At 56.1% G+C, this 17,905-nt stretch overlaps 1 protein-coding gene and 1 long non-coding RNA gene across 12 annotated transcripts in view; one reads left to right on the top strand and one right to left on the bottom strand.

Annotated features, from left to right (window-relative positions):
• Window positions 1-14,857, bottom strand: part of HDAC5 (histone deacetylase 5) — a 45,566-nt gene extending 30,709 nt beyond the window's left edge. For 4 of the 11 annotated variants that reach the window (XM_063706383.1, XM_063706386.1, XM_063706388.1 and 1 more), the window contains exons 1-2: window positions 8,514-8,724; window positions 1,753-1,827 (exon numbers count right to left, since the gene is read on the bottom strand). In XM_063706383.1, the coding sequence (XP_063562453.1) occupies window positions 1,753-1,827; window positions 8,514-8,535 (97 nt within the window). In that variant the 5' untranslated portion in view covers window positions 8,536-8,724. Of the gene's footprint in view, window positions 1-1,752; window positions 2,260-8,513; window positions 8,725-14,553 lie in introns of those variants that run through there. The other 7 variants (XM_063706384.1, XM_063706387.1, XM_063706389.1 and 4 more) reach the window with 5 other exon arrangements.
• Window positions 14,817-15,472, top strand: LOC129533742 (uncharacterized). The gene is made up of 2 exons (XR_008680107.2): window positions 14,817-14,960; window positions 15,231-15,472. It is a non-coding gene; the product is annotated as an uncharacterized lncRNA (long non-coding RNA).
• Window positions 15,473-17,905: the final 2,433 nt, after the last annotated feature.

The following is a 17,905-nucleotide window of genomic DNA, read 5'->3' as shown; positions in this document are numbered from 1 at the left end:
ATCTGGACAGAGGGGCTGCCTGGGAGTCCATGCAGGGGCAGCCAGGCTTAGGGAGGAGATGAGAGAGCAGGGTCCCAGCCTGCAAGGTTTCTGGGGTACAATCTGAAAGCAGGTGAATGAACAAGCTGAGGAGGAAACTTCCGGCCAACTGCTGGCTGCTGCTGGTAGCAAGGAACAGAGGCGACAGGGCAGGATGGGTGGACCTGATAAGCCAGATAGCGTGGAGCTGTCCCAAGCAGATGCTCTGGGATTATTCTGCCTTCCAAGAGACCATCTTGAGTCCCAGAGGCTGTGGGCTAGGGGCCAGCAGGCAGGGTCTTTAGCTGGACCTGTGGACTCCAGACCAGGATAAGAACCAGCCCTCTGGGTTTATTCCTCATCCCAGGGACCTGTGTAGGTGGCCCCCAGGCATACGCCCCTACCTCAGGGGACTACGTGGGTATCTTGTAGAGCCGGTCCCCAAGGTTATGCCCCCATCCCCACCCCAGCCTACAGGGCTGGCCCCAGGGTAATGCCCCTATCCCCGGGGCCTGCATGGATACCCTGCAGGGCTAGTCTTCAGGGTCATGCTCCTACATGAGAAAACTGCATGGGCATCCCTGCCTGGGCAGATGATAGGCCATGTTCCAAAGATTTTTTGAATCTTCCCAAAACATTCATGCTCTGACACATCCAAGTCCCACTGCAACCTTATCCCTGGGCAGCTCAGAGCCAAATCACAGGCACCTGCAGAGGCACACAGTTCCCACTTTCCAATTTGAAGCTTGGGATGCACACCCACATATCCAGAGGCAAGGACTCCCCATTCACACGCACACACACAGACACCCACACTTGAGTGCCAAGCCACTGCCAGGAGGGGCTGAGCAGGCATGGGTCCAGCAGGCCCCTCCCTGGAGGAAGCATCTTGTGGTGCCGGCCTGGTGGGGAGGCTGTGCCAGGAAGGCTTGATGCTGCCAACAGGTTCCTGGGAGTGAGGGAAGGAGCGGCCCAGCTCTGGGGGACCCCACCCCTAGCCAAGAGCCAAAAAAGTTCCTGCTGAGAAGGTGGCAGGATTGGGGGTCCCGAAGCCCATCTGAGCCACAGTAACACCTCTTCATCCTCATGAGATGGGAATCAACCCAGACCTGGGGAGAGGAGCGCCATCGGGAGACAGCTAGGGGCTAAGGCAGCCAAGCCCCTCAATATCCAAGCTGCCAGCCTCTGCCTAACTCCATCATCACTGCACCAAGCCTCCCCAAGTGTCTGATTCTCAAGAGACTCCTGGCTGGGGATTTGTGGAAGTCACTGTACTCAATCCTGTAGCCCCAAGAACCAAGCCAGAGGAGCTGGAGTAACCTTTATTCTTGTGGACACCGAGCTACACCTTCTTCCCTTGCCCAAACTTGGGGAGCGGGCAGCATGGAGGCGGGTCACTGACCCACTTCCTCCCCTCTGACCACAGTGCCAACTAGGCCAGGATCCTCCAGTAACCCCCAGCCCCCAGCAGTGGATGCCGACCCTGCCAGAGACTGAAGGGACTGGAAGAGATGCAGCAGAGTACAGCTGAGGGGCACCGGGGAGCAGCAGGCTCTGGGCAGGGAGGGCAGGGGCCTCTCTGAGCAGGGATCCCCCAGCCCTGTGTATTCTCAACAAAACTCTCAAGACAGATCTATGCAGGACCCTATCTGTGCAAGGCTCAGGGCCAGATGCTCAGCCCAGGGACAAGGATGCCAGATGACAGAGGGCAGGCAGGGACATCAAGGCACTTACCTGTCACAGGGATGCTGTGCAGAGAAGTCCGCGGCAGGATTTCCAAGGATGGTTCCCGGCCTGACATCCCATCTGCTGAGAAACAGGATTCTGTCTCATAGATGGTCTGCAGCATCTCCACGAGCCCCTGAGCCTTGGGCACCAGCAGCATGCCAGGGAGGGGGCCGCCAGAGGCGGGGAGCAGGCCGAAGGGAAGGTGGTCGGGCAGCCCGCACAGCACAGGTTCCCTCAGGCCACTGCCGATGGGACCCACACTGTAGGGAAGTGCCTCATCCGGCCTGGGCACTCCTGGCGGCAGGAGGGGCAGGGAGGCCCTAGAGCTGCAGGCCCAGCTCTGCTCTAGAGGGCCATCCGACCACCAGCCTCTCCCTGGTTCCTGGGAGCTGGGGTATGGCTGAGCACTTGGGACAGGAAGGGGAGCTCAGCGGGCAGGCGGGCTCTGTGTTCCCTCCCAACCCTGGGTGACAGCTCTGGGCCCGGCTCCCTGCTCCTCCTTCCCGAATGAGCCGCCGCCGGCAGCTGGCAGGAGACTGAAATAGCAGTTGGGGGAGGGCCCTGTCTATAAATAGGTGGAGCATGCTCAGGGAGCTGCGGGCGGGCTGCCAGGAGGCCCCATGGGGGGGGAGGCGGTTCTACCCCAGGAGGAAGCGACAGGCGAGGGGGATGGGAACAGGGGAGGGCCTGCACTCAGGGCCAAGGCCACAGCGCTGGGTGGCCAGAGGCTGGGCTGGGGAAGGGCGCCGGCCAGGGTACCCATGCATCTGGGAGCGGCTCTGGCTGTTACTCTTGGCAAGCAAGCCAGGGGATGGAGACCAAGAAGCCAGACTCAAGCCTCCGTCTTTCTTCTTGCCTTCCAGAACAGGTAAAGGAATTGGAAGAGTCTAGGAGAGGCTGGCACACAGGCACCTTCCCTGGAGTTCTAATAGCCCCATGGAGGTTTGCTTAACTTCTGCCCTCCCACAGAGTTGAGAGGTGCCTCCCCACCCCTTCAACCAGCAGAGAGACCCCTAAACACCTGCTAAATGGCAGCTCCCTCCCGCTCATTCTGGAGTGTCGCCTCCAGAGGCTGCTCAACCTCAGCTTCTTTCTAGGGTGTAGGGATACTCCTCCTGGGCAGACAGGTGTCCCCTGGTCCCCTTTCCTCACCCCAATCCAGGAAAAGGGACCAGGGAACATCTGCTAATTCTCAGAGCACAGGTAGCTCCTCCATGGCAATGTGCCAGGTGCAGTGCTAAGAACATCATATACATCATCTCATTTATTCTGCGTGGTGACCTTGGGAGAGAGGCACAGATGGGAAAACTGAGGCACAGGGAGATGAAGTCACTCACCCTAGGTCATAAAGCTGCTTACATGGCAGGGCTGGGATGTCTGAGGCTCAAGTCTGAGCTCTAACCACCACACTCCACTGCCTCCCATTTCCCAGGGTTTCTATTAACAGGTACAATGACCCCTGTGCTCAAGTAGGAAGAGACTTGAGGTTGGAACCTCGCTAAGGAGAGTCAAGAGTTTTTCAGCATCCAGCCATTACCCACCAGCCAGCCTCAGGCCTGGCAGCACAGCCCCTGCTCCCTGGGTCCTGGGGCTGGTGCACCATGAGGACCAGTGGCACTCCCCCGCCCTCCCCACCGCTGGCCTGCCCCTGCTCCTCAGGTTGTGCCTCCCACTGGTACAAAGATCCCACTTGGCCCCCTGACCTCACTAGAGCCTTTTAATAGCCTGGTTATTCCTGTGTCTATATCCCCCTCCCCCTTCCTGATGTCACGGTTGCTATTTTGGAGCCCCCTCCTTGACCCCCACTCCAGGCATGGAGCCAGGGACACCTGTCCTCTCTCTGGACTGGATGACCTCACCCTCTTGTTGGGAGCCCAGGAGAAGCTGGCCAACCAAGGACACAGTGGCTGTGGTTCCTGGAGCCCAATTTCCCAGCCAGCTTCTGCCAGTCAGGGATGGCAAAGGGGTCTCCTGCCCTCAGGCTGGGAGTGGGAGGATTAGGGGGACCACACCTATAGGCAGAGGCAGGCTTTCCCAGGCCCTTGACTAGCAAGATGTATATGTTGCCAGGGGGTATCCAGTGGTGGACCAGCAAAGAAACAGGGGTCTGGAGCTGCAGCTTCTAAACCAGGGCAGATTCTAGAAAAACGGCAATGGAACAGTACTCCCTCAGAGGCCTAGTGCTGGTGGACATTCCGGGTATGGCTGGGGATCTCGTTCACCACCCCTTGCCCCAACCTCATCCTGGCCAACCAGGCCCTCTCAAGAGGAAGGGAAGGGAAGGTCTCCATCAGTGGGGTGATGGGCAGCAGATTCAAGGGAGCCCAGAAAGCCGAGAGCAGCAACCCCTCCCAGCCCAGTACTCCTCCCACCCACGCTAGGAGTAACCAGAAGGGCTGGCTAGCCCTGTCCCAGCTCTCTCTGCCTGCCCCAGGCATAGGAGAGTGTGGCAGGAGAGCCTTATTCTAAAGAAGAGGAAGTCGTCAGTTACCAGGACTCAAAAGCAGGGCCCCCAGAACCTGGAGCACCCAGACATTGAAGGAAAGAGGACTTCCTGCTTAGGGAAGATAGTAGCACCCAGGACAGGGACACCCAGAGGTGGCTGGAGCCGGGAGCTGGGGAGCCAGCTCCCAGCACCATTACAGCCTCCAAGAAGTAGGAAGCAAAGTATCAGACACCGTCAGAAAATCCTCAGTGCAATTCCCAGAACCCTCCAAGGCAATAAGAGAGGAGATCTGGGATGGGGACAAATGTCTTTTTTTCTTCTGAGATTCAGGTGATACAAGGTCCTCCTAATGTCTAACTTCAATCCTTCATGCTTTAGCCCCCCTCCTTGCAATTCACTTCTCTTTTCCATTCTCTCTCATCCAGCACACCCATGTATCATCCCACAAACCTTATGGAGCACCCACGAAGCATGGGGTACATGAGCTTCACCCAGAGCCAGGACTGTCTTCCCCAGACTCACTCTGCCCCTCCCTCAAAGGCTGCACTCTGACCTCCTAGCCCTCTGAATCTGAAGGAGGAAAGAGCCTAACCCTGGCTCCAGGTTCCATTTCCTGAGCCCAAAGGCTGTGGGGATGGGGGGACCTTGACCAAAGGGAAGAAAGCAAGGTCTGCTTAGTGTGCAGTGAAAAAGCCAATGGCTGGCCCAGGAGCACCCTGGATGAACTGTGAGATGCCAGCTTCCCTGAGACCCAGACATCAGGCCTGCCCGCCCTCCTGTTCTTTCCTGCCCTTCGAGCCCAGTCATGCTGGAGCCCATCAGCATGGCCTGGGAGCTGCCATGTGCCAGGCCCCATGCTAGGTGTTGGCTGAACCCTCTCATTTGAAGCCAAGTCCAGGAAAAATGTGAACACCTACTTTGGCATCTTCTACTTCCCCTCAGGGTTGACCCTGCCTTCTCTGGCCATTCCATTCTAAGCCTTCAATCTCTTTGGAATGATAGAGCAGGGAAGAGGAGGGGAGAAGCAGGTCCCGCTCTGCAGTGAGCACAGAGGTGTGCCAGGGGGCATCTCAGTAGAGAAGGGAGGCCAGGAGTCTACTTCCCAGACCCCAGCCCCATGCCAGGATTGACCCACTTTCTCACTGCCTGCCTTCCCTGGGGGCTCTGAAGGAGGCAGAGCCCAAGGCTGGAAGGCAGGACACCGAGGTTCCTGGCTCCACCCCACACCCATGCCCCAGTTTCTCTGGTCACCCAGAGAGCAGGGGTGGGGGGCGGGCTGCTGCCCTCCATCCTGGAAAAGGGAAAGAGAGAAAGTGTGAAGGTTCTGGGAGGCGCTGGGCAGGCAGGTGTTGTCATGAAGCTTGTCTCCCTCCCACACTGGGGAGAAGGATCCTGGCCGCCTCCTCCATGGCCCCGCTGCCACCCAGACTGGCTTGCACAGTGGGCCTCACTCTTGCCTGCTCTTCTGGGCAATGGCACAAAGAGGGTACAACCAGAGCTGGCCTGGGTCCCAGGCCCCTGGGCAGCTCCTCCAACCTGGTTGGGCCGAGTCTGAGCTGAGGGAAAGTTCTGTCAGCCTTTCAGCCCCACTGAGGAGAACATGCAGAAGCAAACAGTTCCAGAAAAATAAAGAAAGCCTTAATCCTCAAACCCCCTTTTGCCGGAAGAAAAGGCAGAGATCAGGGAATGGTCTCAGGGAAGCAGGCAACCCCATCAATAGCCTCCGCCTGTGATTCCAAGACTGCAAAAGAGGTAAATAAAGTCAAAGGCTGGTAGGCAGCCCAAGCCAGAGGGAAGTCATCAGCTCCCACCTCCCTGGGCAGTGGGCCCCAGAAGGAAATCACTCACAGTCTCCACCTGCTGCCCCTCACCAAAACAGTCTCTCTTGCTAACATGTTCACTGTGAGGACCAGGGATGGCCCATCTCATATTTTCTCCTGTCTTCCATAGGCTGAGCCTGTTGGTGATACTCAGTGAGGACTTGCCAAACTGAAAAGCTCCTACGCTGAGAGGACTTGAGGGGAACCAGAAGCTCTGCCCCTTACAAAGCCTACTGTCCTTTACTCTGGGGAAAGAGGAGCAAGTGTTCAGGGAAGTGAGGAAAAGGTGGGAGGCGCTCAGGGGCTGCAGCAGACCCTGGGGACTAACCATTTCCTTCCTTCCCACCTCTTATCTCCTGCCCCATGGCCCATACCTTTCCTTCTTGGGGCTCTCTACAGGGAAGTGGACACCCGCGTGCTCTGGCTTCAATCGGTGGTTTCATTTTACTTCCGCCGAGTTCCAAGGCATGTGGTTTCCAGGCTTCTGCCAGGCGCTGGGCACCCCAGCCCTAGCCCAGATGCCAGCCCAAGCTCTGGGAATAGCAGACGCTAGGCCCCTCAGAAAGGAAGAGCTGGGGGGAGGCTGACTATCTCCCTGGCCCAGGGCAGTTGGAACCCCACAACTGGGAAAGCCAGTCCAGAACCCCAGGAACGCTCTGCAGGAAGGGCCTCAAGCAAACATCCCCAAGTAGTGGCCCCAGTTCCAAAGCCTCTCAACAATCCTAAAATGAGGTTCCCAATCCCTGGCCCCCTCCTTTTTTCCTTCTTTCCCCAACACAGAGAAGACAGCATCTCCCCCTGCTGGGGGGAGCTGGAAAGCCAGCCAGGACGCGGGGCCCATTCCACAGGCCCGCTCAGGATGCCCCTCCTGGCCAGGACTCAGCAGTGGCTCTCAAGCTGCCAGCCTCCTGCGTTGGTGGACACGTCCAGCTCCTCCAACACTCTTGTCAGCTCCTGCAGAGGTAGCTGCAAGGGAAACTTGGACCGCCAGCATCTGGAAAGGTAACCCAATAACTTCATCTATCCTGGGTTGATTATCACATTTCCCTGCAAGGGAAAGAAACCCCAAAGCTGGGAAAAATCCTTTCCAAGCCGCCAACAGATGCCTCTAGGCAGCTTCAATTCCCTTGGCCAAGAGTTAGACCCCAGCCCCATGGGAAGCAGGGACTGCAGATGGCTCCTGGACAGGTCAGCATCACAACTCAGAGGAAAGAAGTAGCTGGCACTACTGCCCGACATGGCTGAGCTTGCTGGGGTAGTGTCCAGCCAAGATGCACGAGGGACAGATGAGGACCGAGGCCTCTCCATTCCCTTCGCCATCCAGCCTCAGAGGGGCAAGCAAGAGGGTAGAGCTGGGCAGCCCACCTGTCCCAGCCCCTAGGGGATGAATGAGGGCAAGGGCAGAGGGAGGAATATCTGAAGGAGAACAGCAAACCCTACAGAAAGGATGATGGGGAAGAAAATGTGGGGTGGTCTGGATTCCTCCCTGATGCTGCTTCTGTACAATCCTGCAAATGGGTATTCATCCTAGGCCCTAATTGCCCTATCTCTAAAAGGAGAAATATCCACCTACCCCTACATAAAAAAGATGAGGAGTATGATGGGCCGTGGAGAGCTAAAGTTGAGCAAGATGGACCTTTAACACTGTGTGGAAGGAGACACCCGAGGAGGAGGAGACGACAGCCACTACTCTGACCACACTGCCCCAAGGACCCTCCTGGGAAACTGCTGAGGGTCCAGCTCAGGCCACTAGAACACAGCCTCACAGGCATACATCCAGACCCAGCTGCACATCAAGCTGCCTAGAGTCCCCCAAATAGACTATTTCTGGCAGCACTGGACAGGGTCCTAGGAACAAAGAGGAACAGGAAATCTCAGAGTAAAAGACCCCAGATTAGCAATCTACCATATGAAGGGCCCAAGAGGAAGAGAGGCAGTCTACCTGGACTCAGAGGAGAGCCGAGACTCCTCTACACACGTCACCCCACTCCCACCCAACGCCACGCACCTGCACACGGAGGTTAAGGCCCAGTGCCCTTGTAAACCTCCACTAAGAAAAAAGTATGGAACACAAACATTCCACTAAGTAAAGAAGCCACCATCACGAAAAGGAAGCTGAGCATTCTGCTATAGTAAAGAAATTCCTCCAACATCATCCTAGACTGCCCAGAGAGATTAAGGGATACACACTGCCCCCTCAGGCCCACCTGTCTTGGCTAGCAGGGGAAGGCGAAGCTGGAGCTGAACACCCCTAAGTTGAGAGGGCAAGCATGGGGGGCAGAGTAGGACCCATTGCCTTCCCAGGACCAGACCGGACCATTGATCCCTCGATTCCCAGGTCTACCTCATGGGCCCTTTCTTGCAACACTTCTCCACTCCTTACCCCCTCATTCCCTTACAGCTCAGACAGTAAAGGTCAGCTGGCCTGGAAGGGAAACCCACACAGCCCATTGCATCCGAAGCTGCCCCAGGGTGCTCTTCTCCAACCTCCCAGCTCTTACCCGACTCGTTGGGAGAGTTCATGCCGGCTCTGGGCCTGCAGGAAGCTGGCGTTGGGGGCTGGGACGGGAGGGGGTGGAGCTGCGGTGATGTCAAGAGAGACAGACGATAACAGACAGACGGACGGGACGGGAGCCCGGGGCCGCCGTGCCTCTAATGCCCATCCGAGGCCATCCTTCGGGGCGAGGCAGTCAGGCACTCAGAACGGCATCCCTGGGGAGAGATGGAGCAGGGTTAGAGGCCCCTAACTCAGGAATCTGAGAGTCGAAGGAGACCTTGGAGCTCATCAGTTTGTACCTGGGGATGAGGGATGAGAGGGAGGGATACCTGCCCACAGCCACAGTAGAAATCTGCAGAACTGGATAGACCCTGGTTTCTTATCTTACTAACTGATGAGGCTCCCAGAGCCCAAGGGATAGGAAATGGCTATGGTGGCCAAACCCAACAGACCCCTTTTCAGGTGAGTGTCTACTGCCAGCTGGGGAGACCCTATAGACTCCCAACAGTGCCTGCCATGGGACTAGGTGTGCACCAAAGGAGAAAGTGCAGGGGGGGCTTCTGATCTGTATCCATAGCAGTGGGGAGATGCAGGGTTGATCTAGAGTCCCTGGCAGAAGTGAAGGGAGAAACTGGTATCCCAGCCTCCATAGCCTAAGCTGGGACTTCTAGGGGTTTTCTCCCGACTTTCTGATCCTTGTGCCACCCAGCTCTGGAAATATGGATGTGCTTCTGTTTTGGTCTCCCACAGTTCAACAACAGACCAGGACAAGAGCTTCTCTTTCCAGGAACTGAGAAAGTCAGAGACCTCTCCATCCCAAATCTAGTACCCTTGGCCTGGCAGGTGCAGGGCCCAAGCCCAGCACTTTGTGTATATTGTACAGGTTGTGCTCTGTGTAAGGAGGTCTGGCCCAGGGAGATACGAAATCCAGCCTGTGCCCTGCCTGCCAAGCCATGGCCTGACATGCTGAGTCCACCCAAAACAAGGGACGATTTTTTCCCAGTTTGTACGAAAGCAACAAAAGGCCCAGCAGTAGCCCTGCTGAGGCCAGTATAGTAAAGGAGGAGGTATTACAGGACCACGGCTTTGCCAACCCATGCCCACTCCTCCAGTTCTCCCCCACAGTTAGTCCTCAAGCCTCAGACACTATGCATACAGCCACCTGGCCCATCCCTAAACAGCCCACGATCCACCCCAGACATGATCTCATTCATTTGCTTCCAAATGAAGGCAGGCCCTCCAATACCCAATGAAAGCAAGGTAGCAGAAAGCCATCAGAGGAGGCTGTGAGCTGCTGCGAGTTTAAGCCCTAACTCTGCTCCCCAAGCCTCGAACCAGCAATCAGCTCTGCCCCCCTAGACAGCCCCACCTCCTGGCAGGATTAATTCTCAGTAAGCCTTACATTCTCATCAGATTCCCAAGGGTGGGGTCCATTTGGAGCCCAGAAGCCCAGAAGCCAGCTATGGCAGAAACACAAGAACATGAACACACATGCGCATGCACGCACACATGCACACACTAGACCTTGAGGTCCCAGGCTTGCTGCTGGGACCACAGGGCTTGGACTCTATGGCTGGAGAAAGGTGCACTCAGATTGGGGGGCAGAGTTGAAGGGGCTAAATTGCTCCTGACAGGCACAGGTATGGGATTAAGACAAAAAAGGCTGCGCAGGCAGGGCTGAGGCCAAGCTCAGGAATGTGGCAGGTAGGGCTGCTGGTGCTCTGGCAGGGCCCACGTGGGCAGGCAGTTCAGCCTGTGCCCACACCAAGGCTGGCACCCAGTCCTGCTCACACCCTTTCCCGTGGGCTGGGGAACACAGGTTCAGAAATTCCCACGATTCCCAGCAGCCTGAGTAGCCCAGTCCATCTCCACAGTGAGAGGCACCTCCACAGCAAGGTGCTCAGCAAGGGGCACAGCCCCAGTGGCACAGAAACCAGGTTAAGGTTAGCCCCTAGCCCCCATCATCCTAACCCACCTACTCTCTCTGTGGGTCTTAAAGGTGCTGATCCTCACCCCTGAGGCAGAAGAGGAAGGGAGCAGCTCCTTGAACTCATGGTGGGCTCGGAACTCATCTACGTCTGCTCCTCCCCATCCTATAAAATTCAGCAGGATCCCTGGGCCCCTGGGCCCTGTCCACCTGTAAAGAGTGTTTGCCAACACCCCCATCAAGTCTCCCAAGTGAACCAGAGCCACAGGCTGAGCCTCCCTGAGAAACAAAGCAGCGTTCATGGTCTGATCGGTCTGATCGGGACAAGCACAGATTCCTGTCTGGGGTGGGGCATGAAGGGGAGAAGGGGAGCCTGATGTTTAAAACCTGAGCTGTTTGTTCCCACATCTGCCAGAGAAATCTGTTGGGTCTCAGTGGGCAGTCAGGGACACCAGGAGCTGTGTCCCAGATGACCTAACACTTGGATGCCAAACCAGGGAGTGGCCCAACTTCCAGGACATCATAAGCAGACAGACCCCTGCCCACCCCACTACCTCACACCAACTCTTTCTTCCAGACAGACCCCTACCCCACTCCGGGATCCAAAACCACCTCCCACATCCAGCCAAGACAGCCGGACAAGGATGAAGGAAACGGGCTGCATCTCACCCTACAAGCTCAGGGCTGAGCCTGTGGAAGTAGGGTGGAAACCCCAAACTCTGGCAAAGGGTGGGTAGAGGAGGGCAGACAAGTGAGGGGCACATGGTACAAAGCAATGCTCCAAAGGCCATAGGTTCACAATGTTACCCTGTAGAGATCTTGTTCCTCAAACAACTCCCTCAAAATTCCTGGGGAGTCAGGTGTCCCTTGAAGACCCTCTCTGGATCCTGGAGTCCAGTACCACCATGCAACCCCCTCCCAACACACCTGCTCTGGCCCCAGGCCAGGGTACCCCCTAGGTCATAGGTGATAGGGTCAAGCAGTGTGAATCAACTCTTGGGAGTCTGAGATTGTTTCACTCTACCCCGACAGTTTCATCAAAAAGTTACAAACTGGCCAGGCGCAGCGGCTCACGCCTGTAATCCCAGGACTTTGGGAGGCCAAGGCGGGCGGATCACCTGAGGTCAGGAGTTCCAGACCAGCCTGATCAAAACAGAGAAACCCTTTCTCTACTAAAAAAATACAAAATTGGCCAGGTGTGGTGGCGCATGCCTGTAATCACAGCTACTTGGGAGGCTGAGGCAGGAGAATCACTTGAACCCTGGAGACAGAGGTTGCGGTGAGCCAAGATTGTGTCATCGCACTCCCGCCTGGGCAATAAGAGTGAATCTCCGTCTCAAAAAAAAAAAAAGTTACAAGCCAAGACATCCCACCCAAAGGTCAAAGGCACTAGGAACTTATCTTGACCCCTCCTGACCATGGCCACAGCCTACCACTTTCCTCAGCCTCTGAGAGCTTCTGTTGCCTAGTGCCTCCCCCAAGCTAGGCCAACAGAAGCCCAGAAGGATCAGAGCCATGAAGGGTGGCTGACTTGGATGTCCAGGCCCCAAACCAGGGAAAGGGGGAGGGTGACAGGGAAGGAAAAAAGGCACCAGGCTGACAAATTCATTTTTGCAATCGGCCCATTTCTGTTTGTCTGCTCAGACGCAGCTCCAGGCATCTGCACAAGCCAGATGGAGGAGGCTGCTATTTCTAGAAAAAAAAAAAAAAAAAAAAAAAAGAGGGGGAGTGGTGAGAGGGGAGGAAGGGAGGAGGCGGAGGCAGAGGGCAGAAGACGGGGTCTGTTTGCCCTAAAACCTCAGGCAGAATGATACCCTCTTCCCAGCACTACCAGACAGGGTCCCCATTCAAGAAAGGGCTGGGGCTGGGCCTGGGGTGAGGTGGGATGGGGAAGAAGAAAGGCAGAGAAAGTTTAATTAGCTAAAGTCGGCTACAATAGGCCCCCTCACGGGCTACATCAGGTTTTCATTCATGAGCAAGCTACAGTGCTCCAAAAATGCCAAGAACCACCCCCCCTTGCTGTCTCCCCCTTCCCCCCCTACCGCCACCAACAGGAGTGCGTCCTCTAGCAGGCTGGCTGAGCCTAATGCTGTGTTCCAGACATCCCTCCTCAAAGGGATGTGAGTAGGAAGAATTAATTATTAAAGAGCAGCTGGTACTTCAGCACCGACTGCACTACCCCCAGCTCCTATAGCTGATGCCCCCTCCCCCACTATGCGGGAACACAAATGACCCCCGCCCGACATTCCCAGGCCCCATTTCTAAACATACAATTAAGATGCCACCCCTAGGGAAGGGAAAGCAAACCTTTGTCTCTGCAGCTACTTGGGGTGGGTGGGGCATGTGAAACTGCTGCCCCCCTCCAAATTACATGATCCAGCCAAAGTAGGAGGATATATTGGAAAAGAAGGGGAGGCTGGCACAGAACTAACATTTCCTCCATCCTTGCCCCCAAGTAACCCACACTTGAGATCTGTCTCTCTGGTCTCTGGCATGCCCACATTCCCAGGACAGAGTGGAGATACTGGGGGCCCATTTCTCTAACTCAGAGAGACCCCTACTGCTTTGTCAAGAAAGCCCAGATCCAAGTTCAAGTGAAGAGAGGGCAAAGAGAGGAGTCAAGAAAAGAGGAAGGAGACAAACCAAGATCTCCCCAAGCTTTGTGTTTAGGGAGGGAGAGGAAGGAGGGAAGACTGGAATGAAGAAGCAGGCAGCCCCCAACATGGCTCATCCACCATCCAGCCCAGCCAGCCTAGCCCAGCCCAGCCCAGCCCAGCATCTCAACAGCCAGCACAGGCTCAGGGTGCCTAGGAATGGGGAGACTGAAGACCATGCCTGCCTGCCTACATCCTCTGAAACTAAGAGGAAGCCAAAGGCAGGACCCAGACCCAGACTGCAATCCTGCAAGGCAATCTGGCTAGGGGTCCCTCTGACCAAGACTCCTGGATCTCACCCTCCCCCCCACCTCCTTTTGTTCCCATAATCTGGCTCTATCCTCCCCTCCCAGTTGGACACTGAAACCAATCACCACCACCTCCCCAAGCTCCAAATCTAATCCCAGATCCCAAAAGCATGGTGGTCACTGACTGAGTGATGGGTCCCTTTTGCACCCTCCTAAAAGCAACTGCAGCTGTTACCTTTCCTTTTTAGGGACACACCTCATTTCAGAAGGGGTATCAGCCAGGGGTATCAAGTAGTCATCTCCTCTCCCAAAGGAAGCACCCAACCTCCCCACTTCAACAGCCCCCACCAGGCTCCCAGATTAATTACTTACACCCAGCCAGTTCTCATCTTCCCCAGGGCCCCAGGGAAGGGTGGGGTGGAGAAGCTGACTCCCCCCAAGTTAATAAGGCACTGGTAGTGCCCCCGCTTCCATGAGATACAGATCCAGGATGAAAAATGAGGGGCATCCACCCAAGACAAGAAGGGGTTGGGGGGGAGCTCCATTTCATCTCCTAGTTCTCGCATCCTGGCTCCAAGGTGTCAGACAGGAGAAGAGGGTGGCAACAAACGCAGTAACGCCTCACAGGAGACGGGGTGAGAATAATGGGAGAGAAAAGTAAGGTGGACTCCGCAGTCCCCCTCCTCATGCACGGAAGTCAAGGACATAAAATCAAGGATGCGTTCGTAGCTATGGGGAGAAGCGCTCTGGGTGGGCAGCACCCCTCACCTCAGAGTACCAAGAAAGGGGTGTCCAGCGAAGAGGGGTCTGCACAGAATCCGGGTGCAGGGCTCAAATGGCTCTGCAACGCAACATGCGCCGCCAGGGAAGGGGCAAATCAGACAACCCCGGCCGGTCTCTGAGCCATCTGGGGGCGCAGGGCGCGGGAAGGCGGGCCCCTCCCTTACCTGTAGGGAAGGCGCCCCTGTCTGGGAGGGGCAGGGAGGGGCGCGCGCAGCAACCCCGATGTCCCGCTTACGGGCTGCCGATGCTCCCGGGGGGCGCCGGCTGGCTCCCAGGGCCGGGAGGAAGGAAGGGGGGCGCGGAGCGCGGCGCGCGCGCTGGGAGCCCGCGGACAGAGACAGCAGGAGGGGGCGCCGCCTCGCGTCCCGGGGGCCGGGGAAGATGGGATCGGGGCCGGGGAAGATGGGATCTGGGCCGGGGCGGCGCGCTCACCCGCTGCGGCTCGAGCTCCGGCTTCGCGGGCGGCGGCGGCAGCAGCGGCGGCGGCAGCGGCGGCAGCACCTCCTCGACGACTCCTCCATCTTTGCGGCGGCTCCTCCGGCTCCGCTCGCCGCCGCCACCAACAACAACATTCGGAGACGTCACTCCCGTCACGTGACCCGACCCGGAGCTAAAAATAGACCCAGACCCCCCCCCCAGCCCCCCCGCCTTCCCCTTACCCGCAGCCACCACCAACCCCTCCCCTGCCTCTCGGCCCTCCCCGCCGGGCGGGGCCAGCGACGCCATCGTGACAGCTCCTTAAAGGGCCAGTGCCCAGCATAGGGTTCGGCCGAGACGGGGTGGAAGGGAAGGGATCGGAACCCAGCGAGCAGGAGTGGAAGGATCGCTGCAGGGGCCGAGTATGGATGCTGGGGCTCAACCTTTGGATTGTAAAAGTTTCCTCCTTGCGCTCCCCGGACTTTCTTTTCAAACCGTGGATGGTGCAATCGTCGCTTGCCTAAGCTGCTCCCCTAACACGCCCTGCCGCGGTCGGGGAGGGGACCTGGGGATAGATTCCCAGGGGCTGGGAGGGCCACCGCAGCCTCTGCAGCGGGGCCTGGCTGGGGGTGGATGGTTCGGACAAGTCTCGAACTCGCCAGCTCTGACCGCACACACTGCATCCGTGCCAGGGAAAGAAAAGCCTGGGAAAGGCCAGGGTATGGCTGTAACACTCCAAGGCCTTCAAAACGGCAGACCAGCAGACCAGGAGCCGGAAAGACTTCCCTGACTTTGGTGCCATCCACGCTACATCTCCTCTTGGTACACAGTATGAACATGTTTAATTAGACCTAGACAATTTGTCAATGACCCAGCAATTCCACTAACAAAAATGTATTCCAAATAAATAAACGATGTTATGTTAAAAAATGAACATGAGATTGTTTGTAATGATGTGAAAAGTTGAAAACAACCTAAATATCCATCGATAGGGAATTGGCAAGCAAAGCAGGAGACATTCATTCAGTAAAATATTATCCAGACATTAAAAGTTTTATAGGGGACCGGGCATGGTGGCTCACGCCTGTAATCCCCGCACTTTGGGAGGCGGAGGCAGGCGGATAACCTGAGGTCAAGAGTTTGAGACCAGCCTGGCCAATATGGTAAAACCCCATCTCTACTAAAAATACAAAAAATTAGCCGGGCGTGGTGGCAGGCGCCTGTAATCCCACCTACTCAGGAGGCTGAGGCAGTAGAATCCCTTGAACCTGAGAGGCGGAGGTTACAGTGAGCCAAGATCGTGCCATTGCACTCCAGCCTGGGCAACAAGAGTGAAACTCTGCCTCAAAAAAAAAAGTTTTAAAGGGGCCAGGCGCATTGGCTCTTGCCTGTCATCAATCCTAGCACTTTGGAGGCCGAGGCGGGAGGATTGCTTGAGCCCAGTTCAAGACCAGCCTGGGTAACATGGAGAGACACTGTCTGTATTTTAAAAAAGAGGCCGGGCGTGGGCCGGGCACGGTGGCTCACACCTGTAATCCCAGCACTTTGGGAGGTCGAGGCGGGTGGATCACGAGGTCAGGATGTCGAGACCACCGTGGCTAACACAGTGAAACCCGTCTCTACTAAAAATACAAAAAATTAGCCGGGCGTGGTGGTGGGCGCCTGTAGTCCCAGCTACTTGGGAGGCTGAGGCGGGAGAATGGAGTGAACCCGGGAGGCAGAGGTTGCAGTGAGCAGAGATCGCGCCACTGCACTCCAGCTTGGGGAACAAAGCGAGACTCCGTCTCAAAAAAACAAAAACAAAAACAAAAAAAGAAGAAGAGGCCAGGCGCGGTGGCTCACGCCTGTAATCCCAGCACTTTGGGAGGGCGAGGCGGGCTGATCACAAGGTCAGGAGATCGAGACCATCCAGGCTAACACGGCGAAACCCTCTCTACTAAAAATACAAAAAAAAATTAGCCGGGTGTAGTGGCGGACGCCTGTAGTCCCAGCTACTCAGGAGGCTGAGGCAGGAGAATGGCGTGAACCCGGGAGGCAGAGGTTGCAGTGAGCCGAGATCACGCCACTGCACTCCAGCCTGGGCAACAGTGTGAGACTCCGTCTCAAAAAAAAAATAAAAAAATAGCCGGGTGCAGTGGCTCATGCCTGTAATCCCAGCACTTTGGGAGGCCGAGGCGGGCAGATCACGAGGTCTGGAGTTCGAGACGAGCCTGACCAAAATGGTGAAACCCCGTCTTTACTAAAAATTCAAAAATTAGGCGGGCGTGGTGGTGCACTCCTGTAATCCCGGCTTCTCAGGAGGCTGAGATGAAAGAATCACTTGAAACCGAGAGGCGGAGGTTGCAGCGAGCCGAGATCGGGCTATTGCACTCCAGCCTGGGCGGGTGACAGAGCGAGATTCCGTCTCAAAAAAAAAAATAAAAATAGGCTGGGCGCGGTGGCTCATGCCTGTAATCCCAGCACTTTGGGCGGATCACAAGGTCAGGAGATCGAGACCATCCTGGCTAACATGGTGAAACCCCGTCTCTACTAAAAATACAAAAAAAAACTAGCCGGGCGTGGCGGCGGACGCCTGTAGTCCCAGCTACTCGGGAGGCTGAGGCAGGAGAATGGCGTGAACCTGGGAGGCAGAGGTTGCAGTGAGCTGCGATAGCACCACTGCACTCCAGCCTGGGCGACAGAGCCAGACTCCGTCTCAAAAAATAAATAAATAAATAAATAAATAAATAAATAAATAAATAAAAAATAAAAAAGAAGAAAAAAAATTTTATAGGTCTATACCGACCTGAAAAGATGCCCGTGATATATTGTTTTCTTGAAAATCAGGACTCAAACAAGTATTACTGAATTGTTCCATTATTATAAAAACAACAAACTAGATTCATATGCCTGTATATGTGTATATCAAAAAGCCTGGCCAAGGGCCAGACCTGTGCTCACTCTGGGGGGCTGTGGTGAGAGGATAGCTTGAGCCGGAGAGGTGAGCTAACTAAGAACACACCACCTGTAGTCCTACATACTTGGGAGGCTGAAAAGGGAGGATTCATTGACCTCAGGAGTTCAAGCCCAGCCTGGGCTACATATAGAGACCCCATCTCTAAAAAAAAAAAAGGAGGCCTGGGCGCAGTGGCTCACGCCTGTAATCCCAACACTTTGGGAGGCCGAGGCGGGCGGATCACAAGGTCAGGAGATCGAGACCACCCTGGCTAATAGGGTGAAACCCCATCTGTACTAAAAATACAAAAAATTAGCCGGGCGTGGTGGCACATGCCTGTAGTCCCAGCTACTTGGGAGGCTGAGGCAGGAGAATCGCTTGAACCCAGGAGGTGGAGGTTGCAGCGAGCTGAGATCACACCACTGCACTCCA

The sequence above is a fragment of the Gorilla gorilla genome, chromosome 4, assembly GCF_029281585.2.
Source record: "Gorilla gorilla gorilla isolate KB3781 chromosome 4, NHGRI_mGorGor1-v2.1_pri, whole genome shotgun sequence".
NCBI classification, from domain to species: domain Eukaryota; kingdom Metazoa; phylum Chordata; class Mammalia; order Primates; family Hominidae; genus Gorilla; species Gorilla gorilla.
Note: the sequence above shows the minus strand (reverse complement) of the source record. Positions and strands in the feature narration are given on the sequence as shown.